We start from the raw sequence: 22,681 nt of genomic DNA, 5'->3' as shown, positions 1-22,681 counted from the left end.
TTTTAATAAACACATGGAACAATTACTGTGGCCGCGATTAAATCACAGGTTACTGCAACCATCGCATTGGAAATTTTACAACGGCCATAGTAATTTTTCCATGTGTTTATTTAAATTTCTGTCTGCTTTTGCCACATGCCTCGGCTTTACTATGACACCATAGCATTTAGAACTAGAATAATTTCTCCATATGTAGAAACAATTATTTATTTTTATTTTTTTATAACTTTAAGAACAAATTTATGAGGGTCTTTTTATTCAAACCTGTGCCCTGTAGTTTTAGTATAATTTTTTTTGGATGCAAGCATCTTTATTGTAATTGGAGTTTTTCGTGAAAGCGGAAGATTGTTAAATATTGTTTGATTTTTTTTTTTTTTTTTTTTTTTTCTTATTAAAACACTTGTCTATGATTATTAAATATAACAATGCAAATAATAATTATATATTTAAACACACTGATAAAAAGCATTGGAAGTGTCTTTTTTTATTTAAATTTAAATTTATTTAATTTTCATATTTTTATTATAATTATTTTGGATTTATAAGGATATATGGATCACTCATTTTAATTAAAAAGATTTATTATCATTAAACTATCTAAGGATATCGATTCATTAAAATATATATTAAATGCTTAAATAACATAAATGCCAAATTAATTAAATAAATAAATTAATAAGTTAATAGGAAATAAAAGTGTATAAGTTTATTTATTTATTTTTTTTTTATATGAAAACTATTATTTAAAATGGCACCTTAGGCATTGTTTTATTATTTTAAATTCAATTTCATCAAAATAATTCAATTAAACAATTAATAATTATTGTTAATTAGTGGCTTTCATTAAGCTCTCAATTTTAAGTGCGTTAGATTTTTTTTTTCTTGTTTGTGATTATTAACATTCATCTGATACAAACTTACTTTTCTACTTGAAAAAGAAAATATATAATATTTATATATATAATTATAAATATATTTCAATAATCAAACAACACTCGAAATAATTTAAGTACAACAATCGATTAATTTATCTTAATATATATTTTTAATTCTTAAATAAACTTCAATTGATTATTGATTTTTTAATTTAAAAATTAATCAGTTTTTCAAAATAAAAAAAAAATGAACACTTCTGGTGTGTTCGGACCCTCCGCCCGGCTCACTCGGGTGCCCCCGCATACCCGGGAAAATTAAAATTCATAATTAAATAATTAGAAAAAAAGTTAATTACCAATAAAAAACAATGTATGAATTATCAAATATTTCGATTAAAGTGAAATTCAAGTAAGCGAATCTTAATGTATGATTATGATTAATCATATACACGGAAAAAAATGATGCTCAAAATTTTAATAGTTTGTAGTTTATTTTTGACTCAAAATTAGTATATTTGTATACTAATATCAAACCAGGATCATTATATATGACAAAATTATTTATATCAAAATTTGATACACATAGAAAAGCAAAATTTCTAATTTCGTAAAATTAATATAAAAAAGAATCGATAATTTGGTATCTACAGTTATTTATCACTATTCAAATAAACATAGAAAAATTTTAAAAATTTACCCCTTATTCGATTTATGTATATGATAAATTAATTTATAATAACGAATAAATAACATTTTATATTAATTATTAGTCAATGGGACAGAATTTATAAAATAAGAGTTAAAAATTTTCGGTATTTTTATGAGCAAAAAATCAGTATCTAGTATACTAATTTTTCGTTTTATTATTTACCACTTATTCGATTTATGTATATTGTTAATTTATTTATAATGATGAATAAATGATATTTTAAGCTAATAATTGATCAGTGATATCGAATTTATAAAATAAAAGTTAGTAACTTTTGCAATTTTCGGCTTGAAAAATCAGTATCTAAGATACCAATTCTCAATTTGACCAATCATTACTTTTTAATAGATGTATGCCATAAATTAATTAACTTTCACTAATAAGTCACGTATTATACCTAAAAGTAATAATATTTACTTACTTTTTGAAATAATAATAATTAATAAAAATCAATTTTGTTATGCTACATGCACACAATTTACACACGCACATTTACTGCAGACAGATCGTATGATAAAATCGATTTTTATTTATATATTTTTTAAGACTATTCTCAGACAGTGCCCCCAATTAGCGCAGTAGATAATTTATAAAATTTTTTTATTGGTAATTAACTTTTTTTCTAATAATTGAATTATGAATTTTAATTTTCTCGGGTAAATGGCGGGCGCTCTAGTGCGCCGAGGCGGGGGTCCAAACACACCATTAATAATAATTACTAATAAAAAAAAATTTGAATATCAATTAAAAAATAAATGCCATCGTGATTTAAATTTAATAAAATGATTTTATAAATAAATCATTTTTTTCAAATTTAGACTATTTGTTTTTGAATATACACGTTAATTTTATTTATATTAATGACAAATTTAATATTATTTTAATTTTCCTTTCAAGTTATGAATTGTGTCGTTGATAATACGATTTAATGATTATTAAATATTATAAATTGAATGTTGTTATAATTATTATAATTATTGTTTTTGTTATTATTATTATTGTTTGTTATTATAATGAATTTCTTTTATATTATCGAGTGTCCAATTAATATAATTAATAAGTAGGACAGATGTCTAATAAAAATTTTCAAATTTTTTATGACCTCTATAATGTCCAAATTTTATAATCATTTTTAATAATTATTTCTTTATATTGATTCCTTACTACCATTTGGTACCAGCAGAGGCTGCAGTAGCGTCTGCACCTGCTGCAAATGGATTTGTAACTGGATTTACAGTTGCTGCTGCGAAAGGATTTGTAGCTATTGTCAAAAAAAATATATTATTAATTATTAAATATTAATTAATCTATCTAATTCAAATAAAAACCTATTGAACTTTAGTTTTAATAGAAAAAAATTTTAAATTACATATCCCGCATGAAAATATCATATATGGTAAACATATATTAAAAAATATACGTTACAGATATAAATATATATGTGACAATACATGAATTTTTATATAGAACTATATATAGATTTTGGCCGATTTTATTATATTTCTATATATGTTTTCTCTTATATGATTTCATATATTTCCGTATAACTTCAATATATTATTCATATATTTGAAAACTTATAATTTTAATATGTTCAAAAATAAATGTTATTTATGTATGTATTTAACTTAATAAATTTTTGTATATTTTTCGATATATAGAAACATATAAGTCTCCCCATATATGTAAGAATAAATAAAATCTATTCTTTTCTGTCTTCCTCTCTCTATTATAAGATTCAAACATTGTGTTCAAAATATATATATATATGCTAGCTTACAAATTTACATACATAATTATCAATATATTAATACATATAGGTGCTAACTTATAAGTTTACATATATTTTTATAAATACATATAAAACATGTATTAACTTATAAACTTACGTATATAATTAATTATATTAAAACTTACTATATTATATATAAGAAAATATATATCGCTTTTGGCCATTTATATGGTCCCATATTGATTATATATTTTGTCATATATATTTATCATATATGGTATTTACATGCGGGATCATATTTTGCCAATTAATTCAAAAGATTAAGGCGTATTTAAGGTATTCTCATACGATAGCCCCCCCCCCCCCCTCATTAAAAAAATTTTCCCAATGATGTTGAGCAACAATAACCGTATTTTGATTTTATTAATTAATTAATCCAAAAAAAAATGTAAGGCATTATTTGAAAGAAGGACAACGTAATTACAATTTTTCTAAGATAGAGATTTTTAAAAAAGTTAAGTAGTTATTTTATGTCACCTATTTGATGAAATTTTGTAATTAAATTTCAGTAAAGTCTTAATGTCAAAATTCTATTATTAGAAAAATTTCAAATTTTGTGGGTTGAAATTTATTTAATAAATTTCGCTAGACCGATAATTTAATTCAACTGTAAGTATTTTATTTTTTATGTTTCAAATCCATATCCTAGCAAAATAATACACGGATCAAAATTGGCTGCCCAATTTCCAAACACAGTAAGTGAAAAATTTTTGAAAATCGATTTTTTTAGCATTTTTAGTTCCAATGAAGTCTTGTAAACATGATTCGATACATATTTCAAAAATTTTATTTTTGTCAGTTACTGTGTTTTGAAATTGGGCAGCCGAAATGTTGGCTTGAAACCGATCAATTTTTATAATGCTGTCGATCAAACTTGAAACAGGAAGTGGAGCATCCAAAAAGTTATTATGCTCTTATAAAATTATTATGCCGCATCACATTTATTATAATGTATGAAATTAATTGTTATTAAGGCTCATCGATGTTTTTCGCGCGTAGTTAGTACTGTGATACAGCATAATAATTTTTTGGATACTTCACGTCCTGTTTCAAGTTTGGTCGTCAGCATAATAAAAATTGGTAGGTTTTAAGCCGACATTTTTCTCCGTGTAAGTACGTTGTCGTTTTATTAACGAGTCTTTCAATATCTTGAATCGATTAATAAATTAATTAACCCTGATTAAAAACTCCGATTGAAACCGCTGAATTCCGATTGAAATCTGATAGACTTTCAATCAGAATTCATTGGTTTCAATCGGAGTTTTTAATCAGGGAAATTACATTATGGTTATAAAAGTCTAGTCATTGGACGTAAAGATCTCCCATAAAGTAACTCGTCGTCGGGAATCATCGGAAATTTTCGGTTTCTAATGTTAATATGTAGTACGGCGTGAGATTAGACTTGTTTTCTAATAGTAGGGGTAAAAACCAACGGCGACCTTAATCATAAGTAAGAAATTATTCAATAGGTTTTTTATAAATTTTTTCAATCAGAAAATACCGCCCAAGAAATTCAGTCTACGAAAAAAATAGTGCATGGAAAACATTCAAATTTCGAATAAAACTTTTAAAACTAAATCATAATCAGAATCGAATCTACAAAAAAAAAATAATTTTCAAAAGTACTGAACTTTTTCGTAATTTCTAAGTAATAATAAATAAAATAATAAAAAATGCATCAAATCTCGAAATAAAAAAAAGTTTATTAATATACAGGAATGATGATATAAATTATAATAATGAATTTGAATAGAAATAAAAAATTGGCGTAGGATTATAGGGAATCAACAGTTGAGGTCGTAAAGGGTGTTCTTTGATGAATAGCTGCAGACAATAGAAATTAAAATAAAAACGTAAGATAATTGACTTTTAATCATTTACTAATAATACTTATGTATAAACAATATTTTCCTAATCAAATTATAATTTCTAATTTGATTAATTAAATAATAAGTTTTTTGTTATGGATTTGTGTAAAAAAAAACTACTGATATAAATTAAAATTATAAATAAAAATAATCTTAATGTAATGATACCAAAGTAAATTATAATTATGATGATAATAATAATGATAATAATAATAATAGTAATTATAATAAAAATAATAGTAATAATAATAAAAAGCAGTGGCATCAATCAGAGGTGAAAAAATAATTTTTATAGCAATAATTATAATTTATCAAAGTTGTCGGATAAAATTAATGGCTTTGAGAAAAATTAAACGATTTTTTTCCATAAATTAATAACATGATTAAGTAAATTAATTATCAAAAATACTGAATAAGTAACCAAATAATGTATATTTATAAACAAATTAAGAAAAAAAGAACCAAAATAATTTATCGTAAAATAATACGATTACTGCTCTCTCTAATTACATAAAATAAAATGAAGTAGTATATCGATACTGTCATTCTAATACGTCGTATCCCACAAAATTTGACATTTTCACTTTTTTTGAAAAATGGAATCATTGTAACAATGTAAAGCTGATGTCAAAATTTTAGAGGTCAAATTGTTTATTTGGTATTTTTGAATAAATATTCTAATATGTCGTATCCTACACGCAGACTTTCGCACCATTCTAATATGTCGTATCCCACATTCGCATAGGTTCAGTCACGCTTAACATTTTCAATTAATTAATTTAAATTAATTTTAAGGAAGTAATTAACGACATCAGTAAGAAGGTAATTATACATAATTTTTTACTCTTCTTACAGCATATGATTCAAAATTATTTATTCACTACAAATGCCTGTATTTTATGAAAAACATGAAAGTAAATTTGTAGGTTATACCAATGTAAACATATTACAAATAATTTTCTTTGCCGACCGTGAAACGTTTTTATCGTCTCCTGAAAAATTTCCCAAATGTGGGATACGACGTATTAGAATGGCAGTATCGATATTGTGTGACAAGGTATGAAACAAGACGATTTTAGATCAGGATGAAGTTGGCTGACATCACTCGCAGTCTGAAATCGTGTATCATCCTGAGTCATACACTAGATTTTTCACGATTACCTGCATCGGAACTTCAAGTTCCAGTGTCAGCAGCCAGTAAGAAACAAGTTAATTTCAAGTCGATGATACGGAGAATTGCGAGAATGAGAAATCCGTGATTTACAGTCACTTAAAGAATGAAATGAGTAAATTAAATTGACAAGCAAACAAAGGAGAGTAATAAGGCTGCAAATGAACATTAAATATAACTGACACCGGACAGAACCAATTGTGTTTTTTCCCTTGGGAAGAAACACGCATGTTTCTGCCCGCAGTATGAAGATATTTGTGAATTACGAATTCGCTAGCAGTTGTTAGCAGCATCGGCTTGAAATTAGCTTCTTTCGACGGGCTGTAGAGACACTGAAACTTTAAGTTTCGGCGCTGGTATCATGAAAAATTAATTTAGTTAAAAAAAAAAACATAAATTTATGTTTGTAACTAAATATTAAAATATTTTGACTGAAGAATAATTGATATTTCACGTGGTAAGATGACTAGTTAGTCAACCGACAACTTTAATAAATAAAAATAAAAATTCCTGAGGCAAATAATAATAATCATACCACAACTAAGCGTATCCTATCGAATGATAGGACTTGTCATTGACTTAGCACCTTCTTTGGTACTTTAATGTCTTTCAAAATTTTTATACAATAAAAAAAATCTAATTAACTCCATGCGGTATTCAGAAATAAATCCGCGAATAATTATTTGACTTAAAAAAAAATTTTCGCCATACCTGCGCCGAAAGTTCATATTCCTGCCCTGTTTAGAGGGAAGAAAGTCGTTCTTTTTTTTATGAGAAAACGAATGACAAAAATTAGCGCATGCTAATTTCTTATCCTTCCGACAAACAGGCAAAAATTTAAACTTTCAGGTGCAGATCTGGAGAAAAATTGTACATTACACCACAGAGGAAGGTAGGAATCGCCTTAGGCTCGAGTAGACAATCACACACGGGTGTGAATGTCCTACTTTCCTCCTTTGGTTCGTAATGTACTATTTAAGCAGTACTGAAAGACAAATAAATAATTGAAGGTGCAGCCGTGCATTATTATCGAGAAGACATACTGGTGGTATAAACTACGCGTTCTCCCCCGCTGTTTAAATTCGTACTTTCGTTAGCAGTTGTCGATGGCGGTGGTGGCATAGCGAATACAGTATTTGAAGCAGAACCTTGTGCTGCACCACTTGTAGGTTGGCTTGTTACCGCTTCTTCATCACTGTCGTCGCCCTGTAATCATCGATCGAAGGATTAATTAATTAATTAATTAATCAATTAATAAACAAATATGTCATTTTACAATTCATTTAAATTATTAATGCATAATTACGTACAAATAAAATGTGTCTTATTATTACTGCTGTCTACATTAAAAGACATTTCATGTTCATATTATTAGATTAATATTTTTTTTTTAATTTAATTATAATACCGTACAATGAGGCGCGATTTATTTTCAGGCTTGAAATTTAATAACTTTACAACTAAGTTTATTATACTGACAAAACATTTTTTTTCTAATTATGTTAGTCACAATTAAGCTACCGGCGGGAAATAAGGCGGATTTTTTTAGCTAAGGGAGATTTTGAATAGAATCAAAAATATTGCATTTAATTATCGAAATGTATCATTAATCTTTATTTCAATACATTAGCCATAAAATATAATGAAGTAATGGTAATTTATACCACAAAAAAACAGAAAATTAACCTTTTACAAAAACCATACGAATAGGCCTTATTTTACTACGGAAGGGTAATAAGGCCTACGGGTTAAACAAACTGGAATAGTTAAACTATACTTAATAAAATTGGTATTAGAGATGAATCATCACTTAAATTTAGCAACAATACTTTTTTAAAGACAGAAGACTAGATTGCTTTGCTCAACAGCACTTAAAACTATCAGTATCCTTTTTAAGAGTCAAAAGACTAGATTGTTTTTTATAATTTCTCCTGCGCTACGACAACATATGACGAATGATGAAGTATAGAAGACAGGGAACGTGGTATTGGGACTCTATAAACTTGTCGTAACATCTCTATGCAAGAATGTTCTACTAGAGTAGCCTTTAACGGAGGCGGTTATTTTAAATATCATTTCTGTCACTTAAGCCTTATTACCCGCGAGTACCTTATAATTTATTACTGTCAATTTAAATTTACATATCACATAATTTCCGTATTTTTATTACTGCGGTATCTAGTAATCAGCATCTAAATTTTTACCATGCGCACAATATATTGTAAGTAGTCTTCAAAATCAAAATGGCCGACTTCAAGGGTTAGAATTAGTAATGTCGTGTAAAAAAGCGAGCAAACATTAAATACTTAATCAAATAAATTATACTCATATTAATGAAACTTTTGAATTTAACAGCCGAGTCTTTAAATTATTAATGTACAAATTTTTTAAATGTCAATAAATTTTATACACAAGGTTATTTTTAGCAGCGCCATCTACTTCATTTTGACCACAATAATAAATATGAAAATTTTACTGAGTGAACGGTAGAAATTTAAATTAATTTATTTTTAAACCAGAATTAATAAACAAATAAATTAAAGAAATGTCACCTTATTTTTTAGTACTCAATACATAAATTAATTAGCAATATCCTTAAGCATACAAAAAATTATTAGCCCATTTGCTTAGGATTAGTCTATAATTACGAAGGATTAATTATATAATTAAAAGAATTAATTATCAATTAAATAAATAAATTCATGCGTGGAATGAAAAGATAGGAAATTTTTAAGTTTTAATAATTAAAGTGTTAATAAATAAAATGAAAGATGTAATTAATAGCAACACAAATAATACATACCTTACGTAAACCATGGTCTGAATTAGCAGGATCACCTGAATTCTGGCCCTGCTATAATTACAACATCAATAACAACTTAAAACTGCTCTAATAAAATAAAAATAGTCTAAATGCATTTGAAATTATAAATAAAAATAATAATAAACTGAGGCGGGGCATGCCTGGCAATGAAAGTCAACGCGTGCATCTACACTTTAAATGATTTTTTAATGACAATTATTTATATGATTTTACAAAAAAACTCCATGAGATTAATTTTTAAATTTAATTAAATAAAATCCAATCGATAATTAATATATTTAAATATATAAATAATTAATGAAGTTTTTCGAGCGATGATTTTTATCAAATTTTTTTTTTATTTAAATTATAAAATTAGCCATGCCTAGAGCAATGAATGTGATTTATGTAATCATGATTTTATGGATTATTTTTATGAGCACGAAATTCCAGTGCCAAGAATACGTTGCCGTTATAATAAATTATATTAATAATATAATTTATTTATTTTTTTTATGCTAATTAACAGTATTTATAATTAATTAATTTAATAAACTATTTATTAAAAATCCTTTTGTAATTTAACTTTACTCTATTTCGTAGCGATTCAGTGAGTAGTAGATGTATATATGTACATATATATTTTTTTTTATTTAATGCGAACTCACTGATTTTTCTTATGGATTCGTGATGTAAATAAATAAAATTAAAATAAATGCGTTAATTTTGTGATGAATGAAACGATTAGAAAAAAAAAATCGAAACTGGCTTCGTGCGTGAATGGATAATTTACGTGCACACCAAATTTTTTTTTTACTTACTTAATTACATACGGACCCAATAGTAAAAATATTCTTCATATATATGTATGTAGTTTATATTTAAAAATTGACATTTTTTTTAAATCACACAAGTGTTGGATTCTATGAGTATTTTGAATTTGCGCCCAATTATGGTGACCACAGATCTTTGAAACTGAAATTTCCTGACTTACTGGTATTCCAGTCAAATAAATAAAAAATTCCCTGACTATAAGTAGTAATATTAAACCATTGGAAATATTCATTTAAATCAAAACAAGCATCCTGCAGTCACTATGTGACTGCCCAAATATCATTACTAAATTTATAAAATACGCAGAAAAAGGATTTCTTGCCGCAAAAAATTTTAATTTGCACCAAGAAATTTTATCCATTATCAATTAAATACAAAAATTTTCTTGGGGCGAGAAAAGATTTTTTTGGTCAAGAAATAATTTTTTGCACCAAGTAATTTTTTCTAGTTCTAAATGAATTTTTGTTTCCAATTCACAATGCAAAAAATTTATTGGGGTAAGTAAAAATTTTCTTTAGGCGAGTAAAGATTTTTTGTGTCAATGAATCCTTTTTTTTTCTATCCACACTTTTTTGGCTTTGAGAAGCTTCCTAAAACCAAAAGGGAGTATAAAAATCTGTCATTTTGGAATAAGTAACGCGATATAAATAATATAGCTATATATTCAGTGACATTCAGTCATATTTAGTGACAGAATAATTAAAGTATTAATTTATTTAAAGAAAATAAATACGATCGTCTTTTTTCTCGCGTAATTTAAATGTAATTCGAACGATATAGATAAATCTATTTATCTCAATACTTGGCAATTAAAAAGAGTTTGAACTATGAAAAGGCACAAATTCAAGTCAAGACCTATCTAATGATACCAAATTCAATGACATTAACTAATTCTATCATATAGATATGGCGGGAACAAAATTTTCCTTATTCTCTTAATAATATAGATAAAATGGGAGTCAGTTCAATAAACAATCAATCATTGTCGTTAAATGAAACGTTATTTTATTATTTGTCAATAATCAGGATTTTTTCATTTATTAAATGAATTATTTTTTATTTTAAATCTGTTTTTCAATAACTTACTCTATAATAAAATATGAATAAATTTTTCATTTTCACTAGAATAAATTTCATAAGTAAGAACGTTTCATAGAATATTAATCAAGTACGCGAATAAGAAATATAGTGAAACTTATTAGTTGAATACTTATGTATACTTTTAATGTTTTCGGTTTTTCAATTTGTCAATATACATGTTCATAGCTGAAGATCTTAACGATCAGTTTCTACTAAGACTTTTTTTTCTAACAGCCTTTTTTAAATGTACCTGAAGATCGGAACATTTTTCGCGCAATGAAAATTAAAAAAATTCATGTAATTTAACTGCTCAAAGATGATTTAAGGGGTGGCTACAATTTTCGGCTGGCATTCTAGCCCGTAAGCAAAACATTTCAGAAATCTATATCCAGTAGATTGTTTACTTTTCATGCCTTTTTCTTATTTTCGTTTCGCGAAAAATGTTCGGATCTTCAGGTACACTTTTTAATTTTCTGCTTCATTTTTTCACTATTGGAATCAATTTCTAATAATTTTTTTTTCAAGATTTTACAATCGCATTCGCGCCGCGCCATTTTTTGACAGAAAAAAAATTTATCGAATTTTTTTAGTCAAAAAAAAAGAAAGTAATTTTTCCAGCTTTGTAACGAAATTCCCTGACTTTTCCTTGATTTTTCCAGGTTTCCCAGAAATGTGGCCACCATGTAAATGTTAAAATAAGGTCTTATTGTATAAACAATGAGACCTTTAAACCTTTTACATACAAGCTCATATTTTTTTAGACTAAATATTTACCGTCTTATTAAAAAAATATCAATTTTTTTTTGCACACCAACAAACTTTTACAAGAATAAAGCAGTAGCTATTAAAAAAAAATATATATCGAAGCTCATTAAAATAAAATAAAAAATAATCACCTGTATTACACTTGTCATCACAATGCCTGTACATTTAAAATTAAGTCACATACCTCGATCTCCTAGTTTTTGTTCCTTGACTCTATAAATTTATGTAACAACGACAACACGCAATAGCACATGCAGCTTTTTAAAAAAAATATATTGTTAATAATAAATTAAAAATAAATAAAATAAACTGCACAGCACACTATAGTTAATTATAAATAAATTAATAATCAGCATCCACAAGTTTAATCAGTGAGCCCACAGTAATTATGAATGAAAATTAATTTGATGTGATAATGAAATTTCTAATCGAAATTATACAACTTTTTAATGTTTTTTTTTTTTACCATCCATTAAGGCCCTTCTGCTCTGTATTTTTTCTATCTCAACTTTTATGTCTTTACACATAAATAAATTTTATAAATAATACTTATATTTAAATAATTATTTAAAAATAATTAATTAATTAGTACCTGTAAATTATGATAGTCTCCACTGTCTGCCGGTGGTACGGGTTTACATTTACCGCAACAGAAGTTGCAACAGCAACAGAAACAGCAACAACAGTAACAACCCGTTAGGATTGCACATACACCAAATATGACCTATACAATTACATATTATTAAATATATATTAAATCAATTATTTATTCATATTATCAATATAAAAAAAAGTTATGAGAAGAATATTAATTTAAAATATTTAAATGAGAAAAAAAATGATCCTGAAGTTAAAAGACAAAAATTTTGGATTTTTTTTTCAACTAATTAATTATAAAAAAAAAAAAACTAAAAAAATGCACATGTAGAAAATTTAAAAAACTACAGGTGCAATTTTTTTAAATATTTTTTTTTTTTATAATTTGTCGCTTTTTAAATAAATCTAAAAATTATTAGACGTCGGTTAACAGTATCAATGATACTGAAGTTAGCCGACGTCTAATAATTTTTGAATTTTTTTAAAGCGAGAAATTATAAAAAAAAATATTTGAAAAAATTGCACTTATAGTCTTTTAAATTTTCTACATGTGCATATTTATAGTTTTTTTTTTCTTCAAATTCAATTGTGCAAAAAAAATCCAAAAATTTTTGATCGTCTGCTAACTTCAGGATCGTCAGTATCATAAAAAAATCTTTGCTCAGTTTTTTTTTCTCATCAATCTATTGATATATTAAAATATTAAAATAAATATATATGTATGACCATATAAATAGATAAGTAATTCTCACTTTGCACCATCCAGAAGTCATTAAAAAGTATGTATTGACATTTTCCTCGCCGAATTGTTCCGAAACATAAAGACCAAAGGATCCATAATTGTCATAAATATTTCTTTTTGTTAAATCTGTTAATATTGTATGAGCTTTGTTTATTTCTTTAAACTGCAAAACAAATAAATTTAGTATTAATATTTTTATTTTAACTATCATATCAATTAATTAATTAATCAATTCTTATTGACAATAAATTAATTGATTAACAGAATAATAATAATTGACTCGTAATTGTAATTTTTTAATGAGTGTGAATGTAGCAGACATCAGACAAATATAAAATCATAAATAAATAGGGTAAATAATTTAAAAAATCAAATTTATAAAAAATGCACTTATTAATTTCAAAATTTTCTAAGTGCGCATTTTTTTGAAATTTTATTTTATTAATTATTTATTCTATTTATTTATAATTTTAAATTTGTCTGATGTCTGCTACATTCATGCTCATATTTTTTTCTATAGATCTTTAAAAATTTAATTACAGTAATGCAATTAAATATTTAATCGACACCTATATCTTTTTTTATAAATTCGTAAAAAATATTCCTTATAATATTTAAAAAATTTTTAGCTTACAAACTACATAAGTATATATATTTAAATAATATCAATATATAGACTAGAATTTATTGATTATTTTTTATTTCCATGAAATTATTAATCTACACGATAATTTATCAGATTTCATATTCTAGCTATTGAATAAAATTACCCAAACTTGATGAGCATATTAATTGTTGAAATAAATTTATTATAAATTTTTAAAAAATCATAAATTAATCAACTTATGACCCCGTTACAATAATTTATTTTCCACAAATTTTCAATTAAAATTCAAATTAAAAATTTTTTACTACCAAACATAAATGGAGATCTACTCCCATGTATATACCGCAATTTATATATATAACCCGTGTAAAAAAATTATTGTTCATAATGAATGTAGATATAAATTTCATCTCGAAACTCAGATCGTGACACAAATATGACTTTCATCATAAATTTATATCAACAACTTAAATCACGTCAAAATTATGACAGTAAAATTTAAATCAAAGTCATCCGAAGTTCATTCACTAAATTAATTTTACAATCGAAACTGATTTACGTAAATCAAGTACTTGATAGAACAAGTTTATTGGTAATTTCTGAATCGATAAATTTGACAAAAGGTTTAATTCAGTAAAAATTCAGTAAAGTTTCTATCGAAGTCATCCCAAGTCCATTTCAAAGACGTAATAAATTAATTTTATAATTGATACTGATTTACTATACGAAAAGTTGGAGTAAATTCATGATGAAAGTCATATTTGTGTCACGATCTGAGTTTCGTCATGAAATTCAGACCTAAATTCATCAACGAAAATTTTTTTTACTCGGGATGCCACATATTTATAATTCAAAAATAAATTTATAAAATTCAAAAAAATAAAAGTTGAAAATTTAATTAAAAATTGTCATCATCTCCACAATATTTATATAAAAATAATAATAAAAATAAAATTACTATAATCTTTCAACCCCTCGTTATTAAATTTTCTAATGACCGCAATAATTTATCTTCAAGTCCACAAACTATAATTTCTTCAACGAACCATAATAAATAAAAATAATAATAATAAACATTTATTGTACTTAAAAATCTACACAGAAAAAAATTATTTCTTGCCGCTAAAAATTTTTACTCGCCCCTAGAAAACTTTTTTTGTCATGTACCTGAAGACCGGAACGTTTTTCGCGCAACGAAAATGAAAAAAAATTTATGTAATTTGACTAAAGAAAATTTAAGGAGTAGTTAGGAGGCTTGCAATTTTTGGCTGACATGCGAAACATTTCAGAAATCTAGATCTAGTAAATTTTTTACTTTTCATTTCCCTTTTTTATTTTCGTTCCGTAAAAAACTTTCCGATCTTCAGGTACACTTTTTATCTGTGTATGATACAGACTTCTGATTATTAAAATTATCATAAAAAAAATTAAGTGACTATCAAATTATCAATCACCTTCTCAGCAGCTTCTGGATTATTAGGATTTTTATCAGGATGATATTTCAGTGCCAACTTTCTATAAGTTTTTTTAATTTCTTCAGGAGTTGCTGTCTTGGGAAGTTCTAGTATCTGATAGAGGGAATCTCCCGATGTTCTGTAACACATTTATTGAAAAAATAATCAATATCTTAAGTACATATTATTATTTATTTATATTTTCTTCCTTATTCTTCAAATACCGACATACAATTCGAATGATATTTATATTCAATGACCAGCTCAAAAAAATTAATAATTTTAATAACAATAATAATAATAAACCAGCATATCAGTGAATCATTTATCATAAATCGCTCATACAATAACTTCATTTGTTCGTTAATGTTACATATCAAATTATTAAACACGTAACTACTTTATTACATAAACAATTTATGTAAAAAAAAAAATATAAATAAATGAATAGAAAATAAATGGATAATTTTGAATAAAACAGTAATAGAATAATTAAATATTTATTATCAACAAATGCTGGGGTGGAGTCAAGGTCACTACTAATATAAATGTAGATATAAATATGTAATAAAAAAAAATTTTATATATTTATTATATTGATATATATATATTAATATAATAAACAATGAATTTTCATAAATAACCTGACAGGAAAAAATTTAAAAAAATAAAAAAAGTTTGAGGCCACGCCAAATTGAAGACATGTTGAAAAAAAAAAGAAATCAGCAATTAGACAATAAGTATATATTTTAATAGTGATAAATTAATGAAATAAAAGTATGAATAAAAGTAGGGCGTTATCGGTTCTAAATAAAAAAATACTCACGACATTTTCCGCCGATCCATGATGTTGTGGACGGTTTTGTTAATTTGTTATAGATTTAGAAATTTAAAATGCCTTAGTACGGATGATACTCCAGTATTTTATTAACCACGTGGACTAACACTGCCACCGTTAATATATTTTAAATAAAATATTATTTATTTAAATAATTTATTAAAAATTAGAGCAACATTTTATTTAGTTATTTAGTAGATAAAAATTACGTACACACTTGGTTGGGTTTTTATCGGATTGCAAAAACTCACGCACACTTTTATCGCGCAGCACACACACGCACACACACATTAATTTTAGTTCTCGTTCGGAACTCTGTCCAACTAACGAATTTTCATTCAATATTTTAGTTACGATAACGATCTTGCGAGCGCGCCACATGCACTCATGTTTTTAAATTTACCCGGGAAATTTTAAATTTTTTGATTATGTGATTTTCTAATGCAAAATCTTGATATTAATTAACAAACTTCTTAATTATAATTATTTATAAACAAATTACAAAATTTTTTTATTTATTTCTTAGTTTTTTTATTTTTATAAAATCACATCAATTAATTAACAATATACTTATGTAATGTGTTGGGAATTTAGGTATGGTAATATATATATATATATATATATATATATATATGTGCAAATGAAGAAAAACATATTGCCTTGCATTTACTTCGAACATGGGCCTCAATCTCTCGTCGACCCAAGTACCTAAGGTCATAAAATTTGATCCATGCTAGCTTTCTTTTCTTTAAGTGAACATATACATATTTTGAACTCAACTTGAATATATATACTACGACTTAAATGCAACACCGTTCGAAATAATATTTCGTACAGAATATTTAGTAAAGAGAAATAATTAAATAAAATATATATAAGAATAAAGATTGATTTTTGTACAGAGAATCCAACAATGTCCAAGTAAATTCAATTGTCATTATAAATTTGACAACAGCCAACAATACAATAAAATGTTTTAGCCAAATAAAATCTATAATTAATTATTTAACATAAAATTTGATTAAATTAATTAATAAGTAATAACTATAGACGGAGAAAAATGCAAGTCAAAATTGAATAATAATTACAATCACAATGAAAAATTTGCTATCTCAAATAAAAAATTACAACCCATAAAAAAAATTACGATGATTTGTAGAAAATTAGTTTTTTATTTCAATTATTACTATCTAGACTGTAATTTTCACTTATCATAATAATTACAATACAGCTTCGTTAAGTTTTCGCTTGGAAAAAATAAATATTTACTTATTCATATGAAAATAGTTAAATGTTACAAAAAGTAGAAATTGTTTTCAGAATTATTAAAAGTTATTACATTAGTCGCAATTTTTGTTTCGTAGTTGATGAATATTACATCTCCAATGTAATTCTACGTAGGTTACTGTACATTTTAGAATGTCGGTAAGACAAATTGCTACTCCGGGAGATAAAATTACTTTTTGAGATTGTAAAAATTACTATCTGGAATTTTCGTAATCAATAGAAATTATTATTCTAAATAATATTTTGTAATTTTTACTTTGAGTTTTGCAGAAGTTTTGATTTTGTTTTTAACATTTCAAGATTACTTCTCGGATTGTAATTTTTTTTTTAAATTTATAATAGTAAAAATTACTGAATTTTTTTCTCCGTGTAGTACAGCTGAAAAAGGGACTGAATATACCCTGTTTAAAAAATTCAATAGATTCTTATAGCCGTATGTATAAGGTATACTTAACTATAGCACTTCTCATAGAACTCATTCATTCTTCTAAAATCTCTATGGGAATTTATGAGAAACTATTGGATACTATGAGATTTTCTAAACAGGGTATATATATATATTATAATAATTCAGTAATAATGCACTACTTTACTTTTAAAGAGATATAATTATTTATTTTTTTATTTCAAGTTTCATTAATAATTACTACAAGAAATTATTTTTATTATTGTATTTATTAGTATCGAAAAAGACCAATTTTACAAAATTCATAAAGCGCCATTTTATTGTAACAAGCAGCCACCATTTTCAATTCGTAGTACAATGCTGATTACAAATTCGTAAAACTGAACTTTCTGAGATAATGGGAATTACTTTAATCTTCACTTGAAGACGGTTGGAATACACAATTACCGTTGTTATATCCGTCACAAACGTAATCCTCACAGCTACAAGGATAGCCATTACTAGCACACTGAAAATAGCCATTTATTATAAAATAGTCATTTAAGAAAGGAACATCTCCGAACACTCGTAATATTAACTACTAGGATTTTGCCAGAATTAATAGAACATTAAAAATAGTCATTTAGAAAAGAGTTAAAAATTTTTTAAACGAGTATAGTATAGTATAAGTGTGACGTGGTTTTTATTACTCTGCGTCTTTATTCATTTTTCGTAATATACCCATCATTGAGAATTTTGAATTTCGTACTATTAAATTGATAAATTTTTTGTGAATTTTTGACTTAATAAATTATTATTGCGGCAATCTTGCTGTATCTAATAAGAGTGATTCTCATTAATTTATATTTTTGAGGCTAGAATCTGCCTCAATTATCTTAAAATTATTTCTGTGATTGTGCTAACATCTCTTGTTTTCTCTACCAACTAAATAATAACTCAAGTAATAATGTCATGTTGTTTGTGCTTTTCATTAGCCGACGATCCAGCACAATGCATTAGGGCGACCTATCAATATCGTCATAAATTTCATCCTGCTTGTGCCAATCTTAAGTATAATTATGCAACAACAGCTGAAGCAGTTGAATCAATTAGAAAGAAATGACCGGAGTGCTCAGAAACAAGCCTAATAAAGCTGATTACGTCTTTGGAAACGCATTTGCCAAGCCTAGTCAAACTTGATAAATTGGATCATTTGGATATGTTAGCTGATTTATGCAACTCTACTAATTCACTACATAAACAGTTCGATGATATGAAAGCAAAGCAGGAGAATTTAGACAAGAAACTGACTGACCTGGAAGATAGGGTTGGTACATTGGAGAAAAATGAAACTACTGGACATTCTAAAGCCTTTACTGATAAAATATCAAAAGCTGCTGATTTATTGGTGAATAGTAACTTTGAACAGAGAGCTTTAATTCTAGAATCTCAGGCTCTTGCTGATGAACTAGCTATATCCGGTTTATATGAAGAATCTGGAGAAAATTTGAATGCTATTGCCAGTAACTTGTTCAATGTTTTGGAGATTCCGCTCGAAGCTTCAAAATTAAAATCTATTCGTAGAGTTGGTAAGGCTACTGAGTCAAAAACAAAAGGTGCAAAGAAAAGACAACGCGACATTATTATTAAATTGGATTCTAAAGAAACAGCTGACTGTATAATTATGAAATCTAAACTAAAAGCCATTCCTGGTAATAAAATTCAAACGAGTAATAATGTTACATCAGATCCTGTCCGCCTTCACCGTCGACATCCATCAACATTATACAAATTCAGGCAGCAGATACTGAAAAGTTATCCTAAACTCCTGTCCAAGAACGTTTGGATAATGGGATCTGCACTTTTTGTTAGATTATTCTCAGATAAACCACCATTAAAATTATTGCCGTCTTCAAGCATGGATGTTCTTAAAGAGAAGTTACAATAACCTTCACTAGCTTAATCTTCAATTAGGCAAGAATCATCGACTATTTCAGCACCGCCAACCTGTCAGCTGCTCAACATTTGTCATATAAATATTCGTTCGTTAAATAGTAATTTTGACTTATTCAAAGAATTTTTTTGAACTCATCACTTTGATATTATTGCTTGGAATATCAGACAGCTTTTAGGATGGGTTTAAAGATGCGATTTTGGAACTTTGCGATGATATTCGGCTTACTATGAGTGATTCTATGATTACTATCGCCATATTCTTCGATTTTAATAAAGTATTTGACTCTGTTGTTTTTGAAATTCGGATTTATAAATTGAAGGCTATGGGATATGCGAATAGTGTTAGAAAATGGGTTGAATTTGATGATTAAGCGTTATATTGTGATATTGACATATTGTCAATAGGCTAAAATTTTAAGTTTATTATATTTAAGGTTTATTATGTTTTATGTTATTATTATTGTAATTATTGTATCTTTTTGGATGGCCGCAAGTAGTTTCGACTACATGGTCGATAAAATAAATAAATAATAATGATAATAATAATAATAATAAATTAACATTAGGGTTTTTTTTTATAGATATTGAAAATTTTTACAACGAAAATCTCGTAATGCGAGCTCGTAAATTTAAAATTTTGAAAATGATCTGTCATTTAAAAAAATTAAATAACTTAAATTGAACGCTTTTTTACGGGTTTCGAATATTCAATTATAAGATAATGTTTTGAGGAATTGTTAAAAAAATTCTTGTCGATGTTATTGAAATTATGAGCGAGAATTTAAAGCTTATTGTTCTTAATTGATTATTTTTTTCCTTGTATAATAATTATTGTTACTTACCCAACTGCCTGCACAATGGTATACAGCATCAGCATAGAAGCAGCCAATGAATGAAATTATTAATAATAACAAAGTAACTCGTGACATTTTGGTTTTTTTTTTTTCTGGAAAAATTAAATAAATATTGCTGCTAAACTATAAAGTTGATTCAAAAAGTAATTGAAATATTTTTATAAAAAGTAAAATTTTCTTTTACATAATATATGAAAGAAAAATTTATATTTTATTAACATAAACTGTATTATAATTACCCGCTATATTATATTATATTATAACAAAAGTTAATAAAAAAAAAAAAATGATGATGTTGTTTATAAGGAATTGATGACAGTTTACAAAATGTTGAAGTTTTATCAATAAACATTTTATTACTTTATATACCTAATAATAGTCTTTAATTTCCATGTAACCATACACTGTTCAAATAATTGTTTGAATTTTCAAAACATTGTATATAACGCAATAAACACATATAATTGTGTTTGAAATTTCATTGCAACGATCGTATAGAAATTAAAATACAAGCTTTTGAATTTTCAAATAAACGCTTCAGATTTTCAAATACATCTATTTAAAAATTAAAAAGAAAGTATTGGAATATAAAAAAAAAAGTATTTGAAAATTCAAAAAAAAATTATTTGAATATTAACTTGTATTTGAAAATTCAAAAACGTGTATTTTAAATTCTATATGAAAGTATTAATGAAATTTCAAGCACATATGTATGTGTTTATTGCGTTATATACGATGTTTTGAAAATTTAAACAATTTTTTTAACAATGTATATATTTTGTAAAAACAAACTTTCTGTTATTTTACAATCTTACTTTTAATCTGAAATTGGCGGATTTGATGTACATATTTTTGTACAATTCGAAACGATTTGCAATATGTTAAATGCCCATAAGAAAGATAATTCAAAAGTATTCAAATACATTAAAAAATATTTAGAATTTCTTTTTTCTAATCGTTTTAAATCGATTCATTTAATAACGGGTATCTCTAAAAATTAATTAGTGAAATTCACAGCGTATTAGTGGATAGTCACTATTTCTACAGCTATAAGTATACCACTAATTCAACCAGTGGTATAGTTATAGCTGGTTCCAAGTGAATATTCACCAATTCGAAGTGAATATCACTGATTTCTTTTTAGAGAGTGATCTGTGTAAAGAGATTAATTTAATTTGTCATTTATTGCTAATTATTCAATTAACAATAGCCTAAATACTGGCCATGATTACCCGGCTGTTTTACAAAAATGGAAAACTTTGTTTTTTAGTTTAAAATCAAATAAATTAGAAAATTTTATGAAATTCGGTAATCGATCTTGATAAATTAATAATTAATATCTCTAAATAATAAATAAATCAACTAAATTTTCATTCAATTTTGTCAGGATTAGCTTTTATTCTTAGGTGTCCGTAGTTGCCCCATACTCTTCGAATTTAAACCCATATGTTTCAACGAGATTTCCAAAATATTTTTTATCCTAAACTAAAACTATATTTCTATTAATTATACATTTTCACGCAGATATGAGTTATTCTAGGAAAATTCGTCAAAGTTTTATTATAATTTTTTTTTAAGAAAATCTCAGAAACAGGGTTACCGTATAAAGTAATATGGAATAAATGTGCACACTATATCAATTGTTCAAATTACCCTCAATTTTAATAATAAAAAATGTAATAGGAAAAGTTATAATCTCTTACCAATAATGCTCCGTTGAATCTTTAGAAGCTTCTGAGTACCGAACAGTGAAAAAATGGAGCTTTTTATACTCGCCAAAGTATTCGAGTCCTCGTATGGGAGACTTGAATAGCAAATATAATTGTCTGCTTATTATTTTATCATTTTGCGTTACAAGCAAACGGGAGAAGTTGGTAGTGCAGTAATTATAATAATTGGACTATAGTTTGATAAATATCCTTCAATTGTCAGTGTATGAGTTAATTACTGTCTATAATTTGACATGTCAACTTTTTAAAAAAATAAAGTAAAATACGATATAATGAACAAGTTAAATAATATATTTATCATAAAATAATCAGACATTACTTTGCATTAGAATAA

The 22,681-nt window shown here is 25.7% G+C and overlaps 1 protein-coding gene and 1 long non-coding RNA gene across 5 annotated transcripts; both read right to left on the bottom strand.

Annotated features, from left to right (window-relative positions):
- Positions 1 to 355: 355 nt before the first annotated feature.
- On the bottom strand, positions 356 to 16,435 carry LOC130677332 (dnaJ homolog subfamily C member 5-like). Of its 4 annotated transcripts, none has more exons than XM_057484051.1 (7): positions 16,124 to 16,435; positions 15,298 to 15,436; positions 13,247 to 13,399; positions 12,490 to 12,621; positions 9,219 to 9,266; positions 7,459 to 7,621; positions 356 to 2,845 (listed from the first exon to the last, which is right to left on the bottom strand). In XM_057484051.1, exons 1-7 carry the CDS (start codon positions 16,141 to 16,143, stop codon positions 2,748 to 2,750), a joined length of 753 nt encoding a protein of 250 aa, XP_057340034.1. In that variant the 5' UTR covers positions 16,144 to 16,435; the 3' UTR covers positions 356 to 2,747. The 4 variants fall into 4 exon arrangements, with proteins under 4 accessions (XP_057340034.1, XP_057340032.1, XP_057340036.1 ...); XM_057484049.1 differs by having other exon boundaries at positions 9,219 to 9,269; positions 16,124 to 16,431; XM_057484052.1 differs by lacking the exon at positions 356 to 2,845 and adding an exon at positions 5,062 to 5,200 and having other exon boundaries at positions 9,219 to 9,269; positions 16,124 to 16,431.
- A 1,643-nt stretch (positions 16,436 to 18,078) lies between these two features.
- Positions 18,079 to 22,681, bottom strand: LOC130677683 (uncharacterized). The gene is made up of 4 exons (XR_008991689.1): positions 22,667 to 22,681; positions 22,321 to 22,587; positions 20,606 to 20,709; positions 18,079 to 18,336 (listed from the first exon to the last, which is right to left on the bottom strand). It is a non-coding gene; the product is annotated as an uncharacterized LOC130677683 (long non-coding RNA).

This window comes from Microplitis mediator, chromosome 11, assembly GCF_029852145.1.
Source record: "Microplitis mediator isolate UGA2020A chromosome 11, iyMicMedi2.1, whole genome shotgun sequence".
Taxonomy (NCBI): Eukaryota; Metazoa; Arthropoda; class Insecta; order Hymenoptera; family Braconidae; genus Microplitis; species Microplitis mediator.
This window is presented reverse-complemented; position numbering and strand designations above follow the sequence as displayed.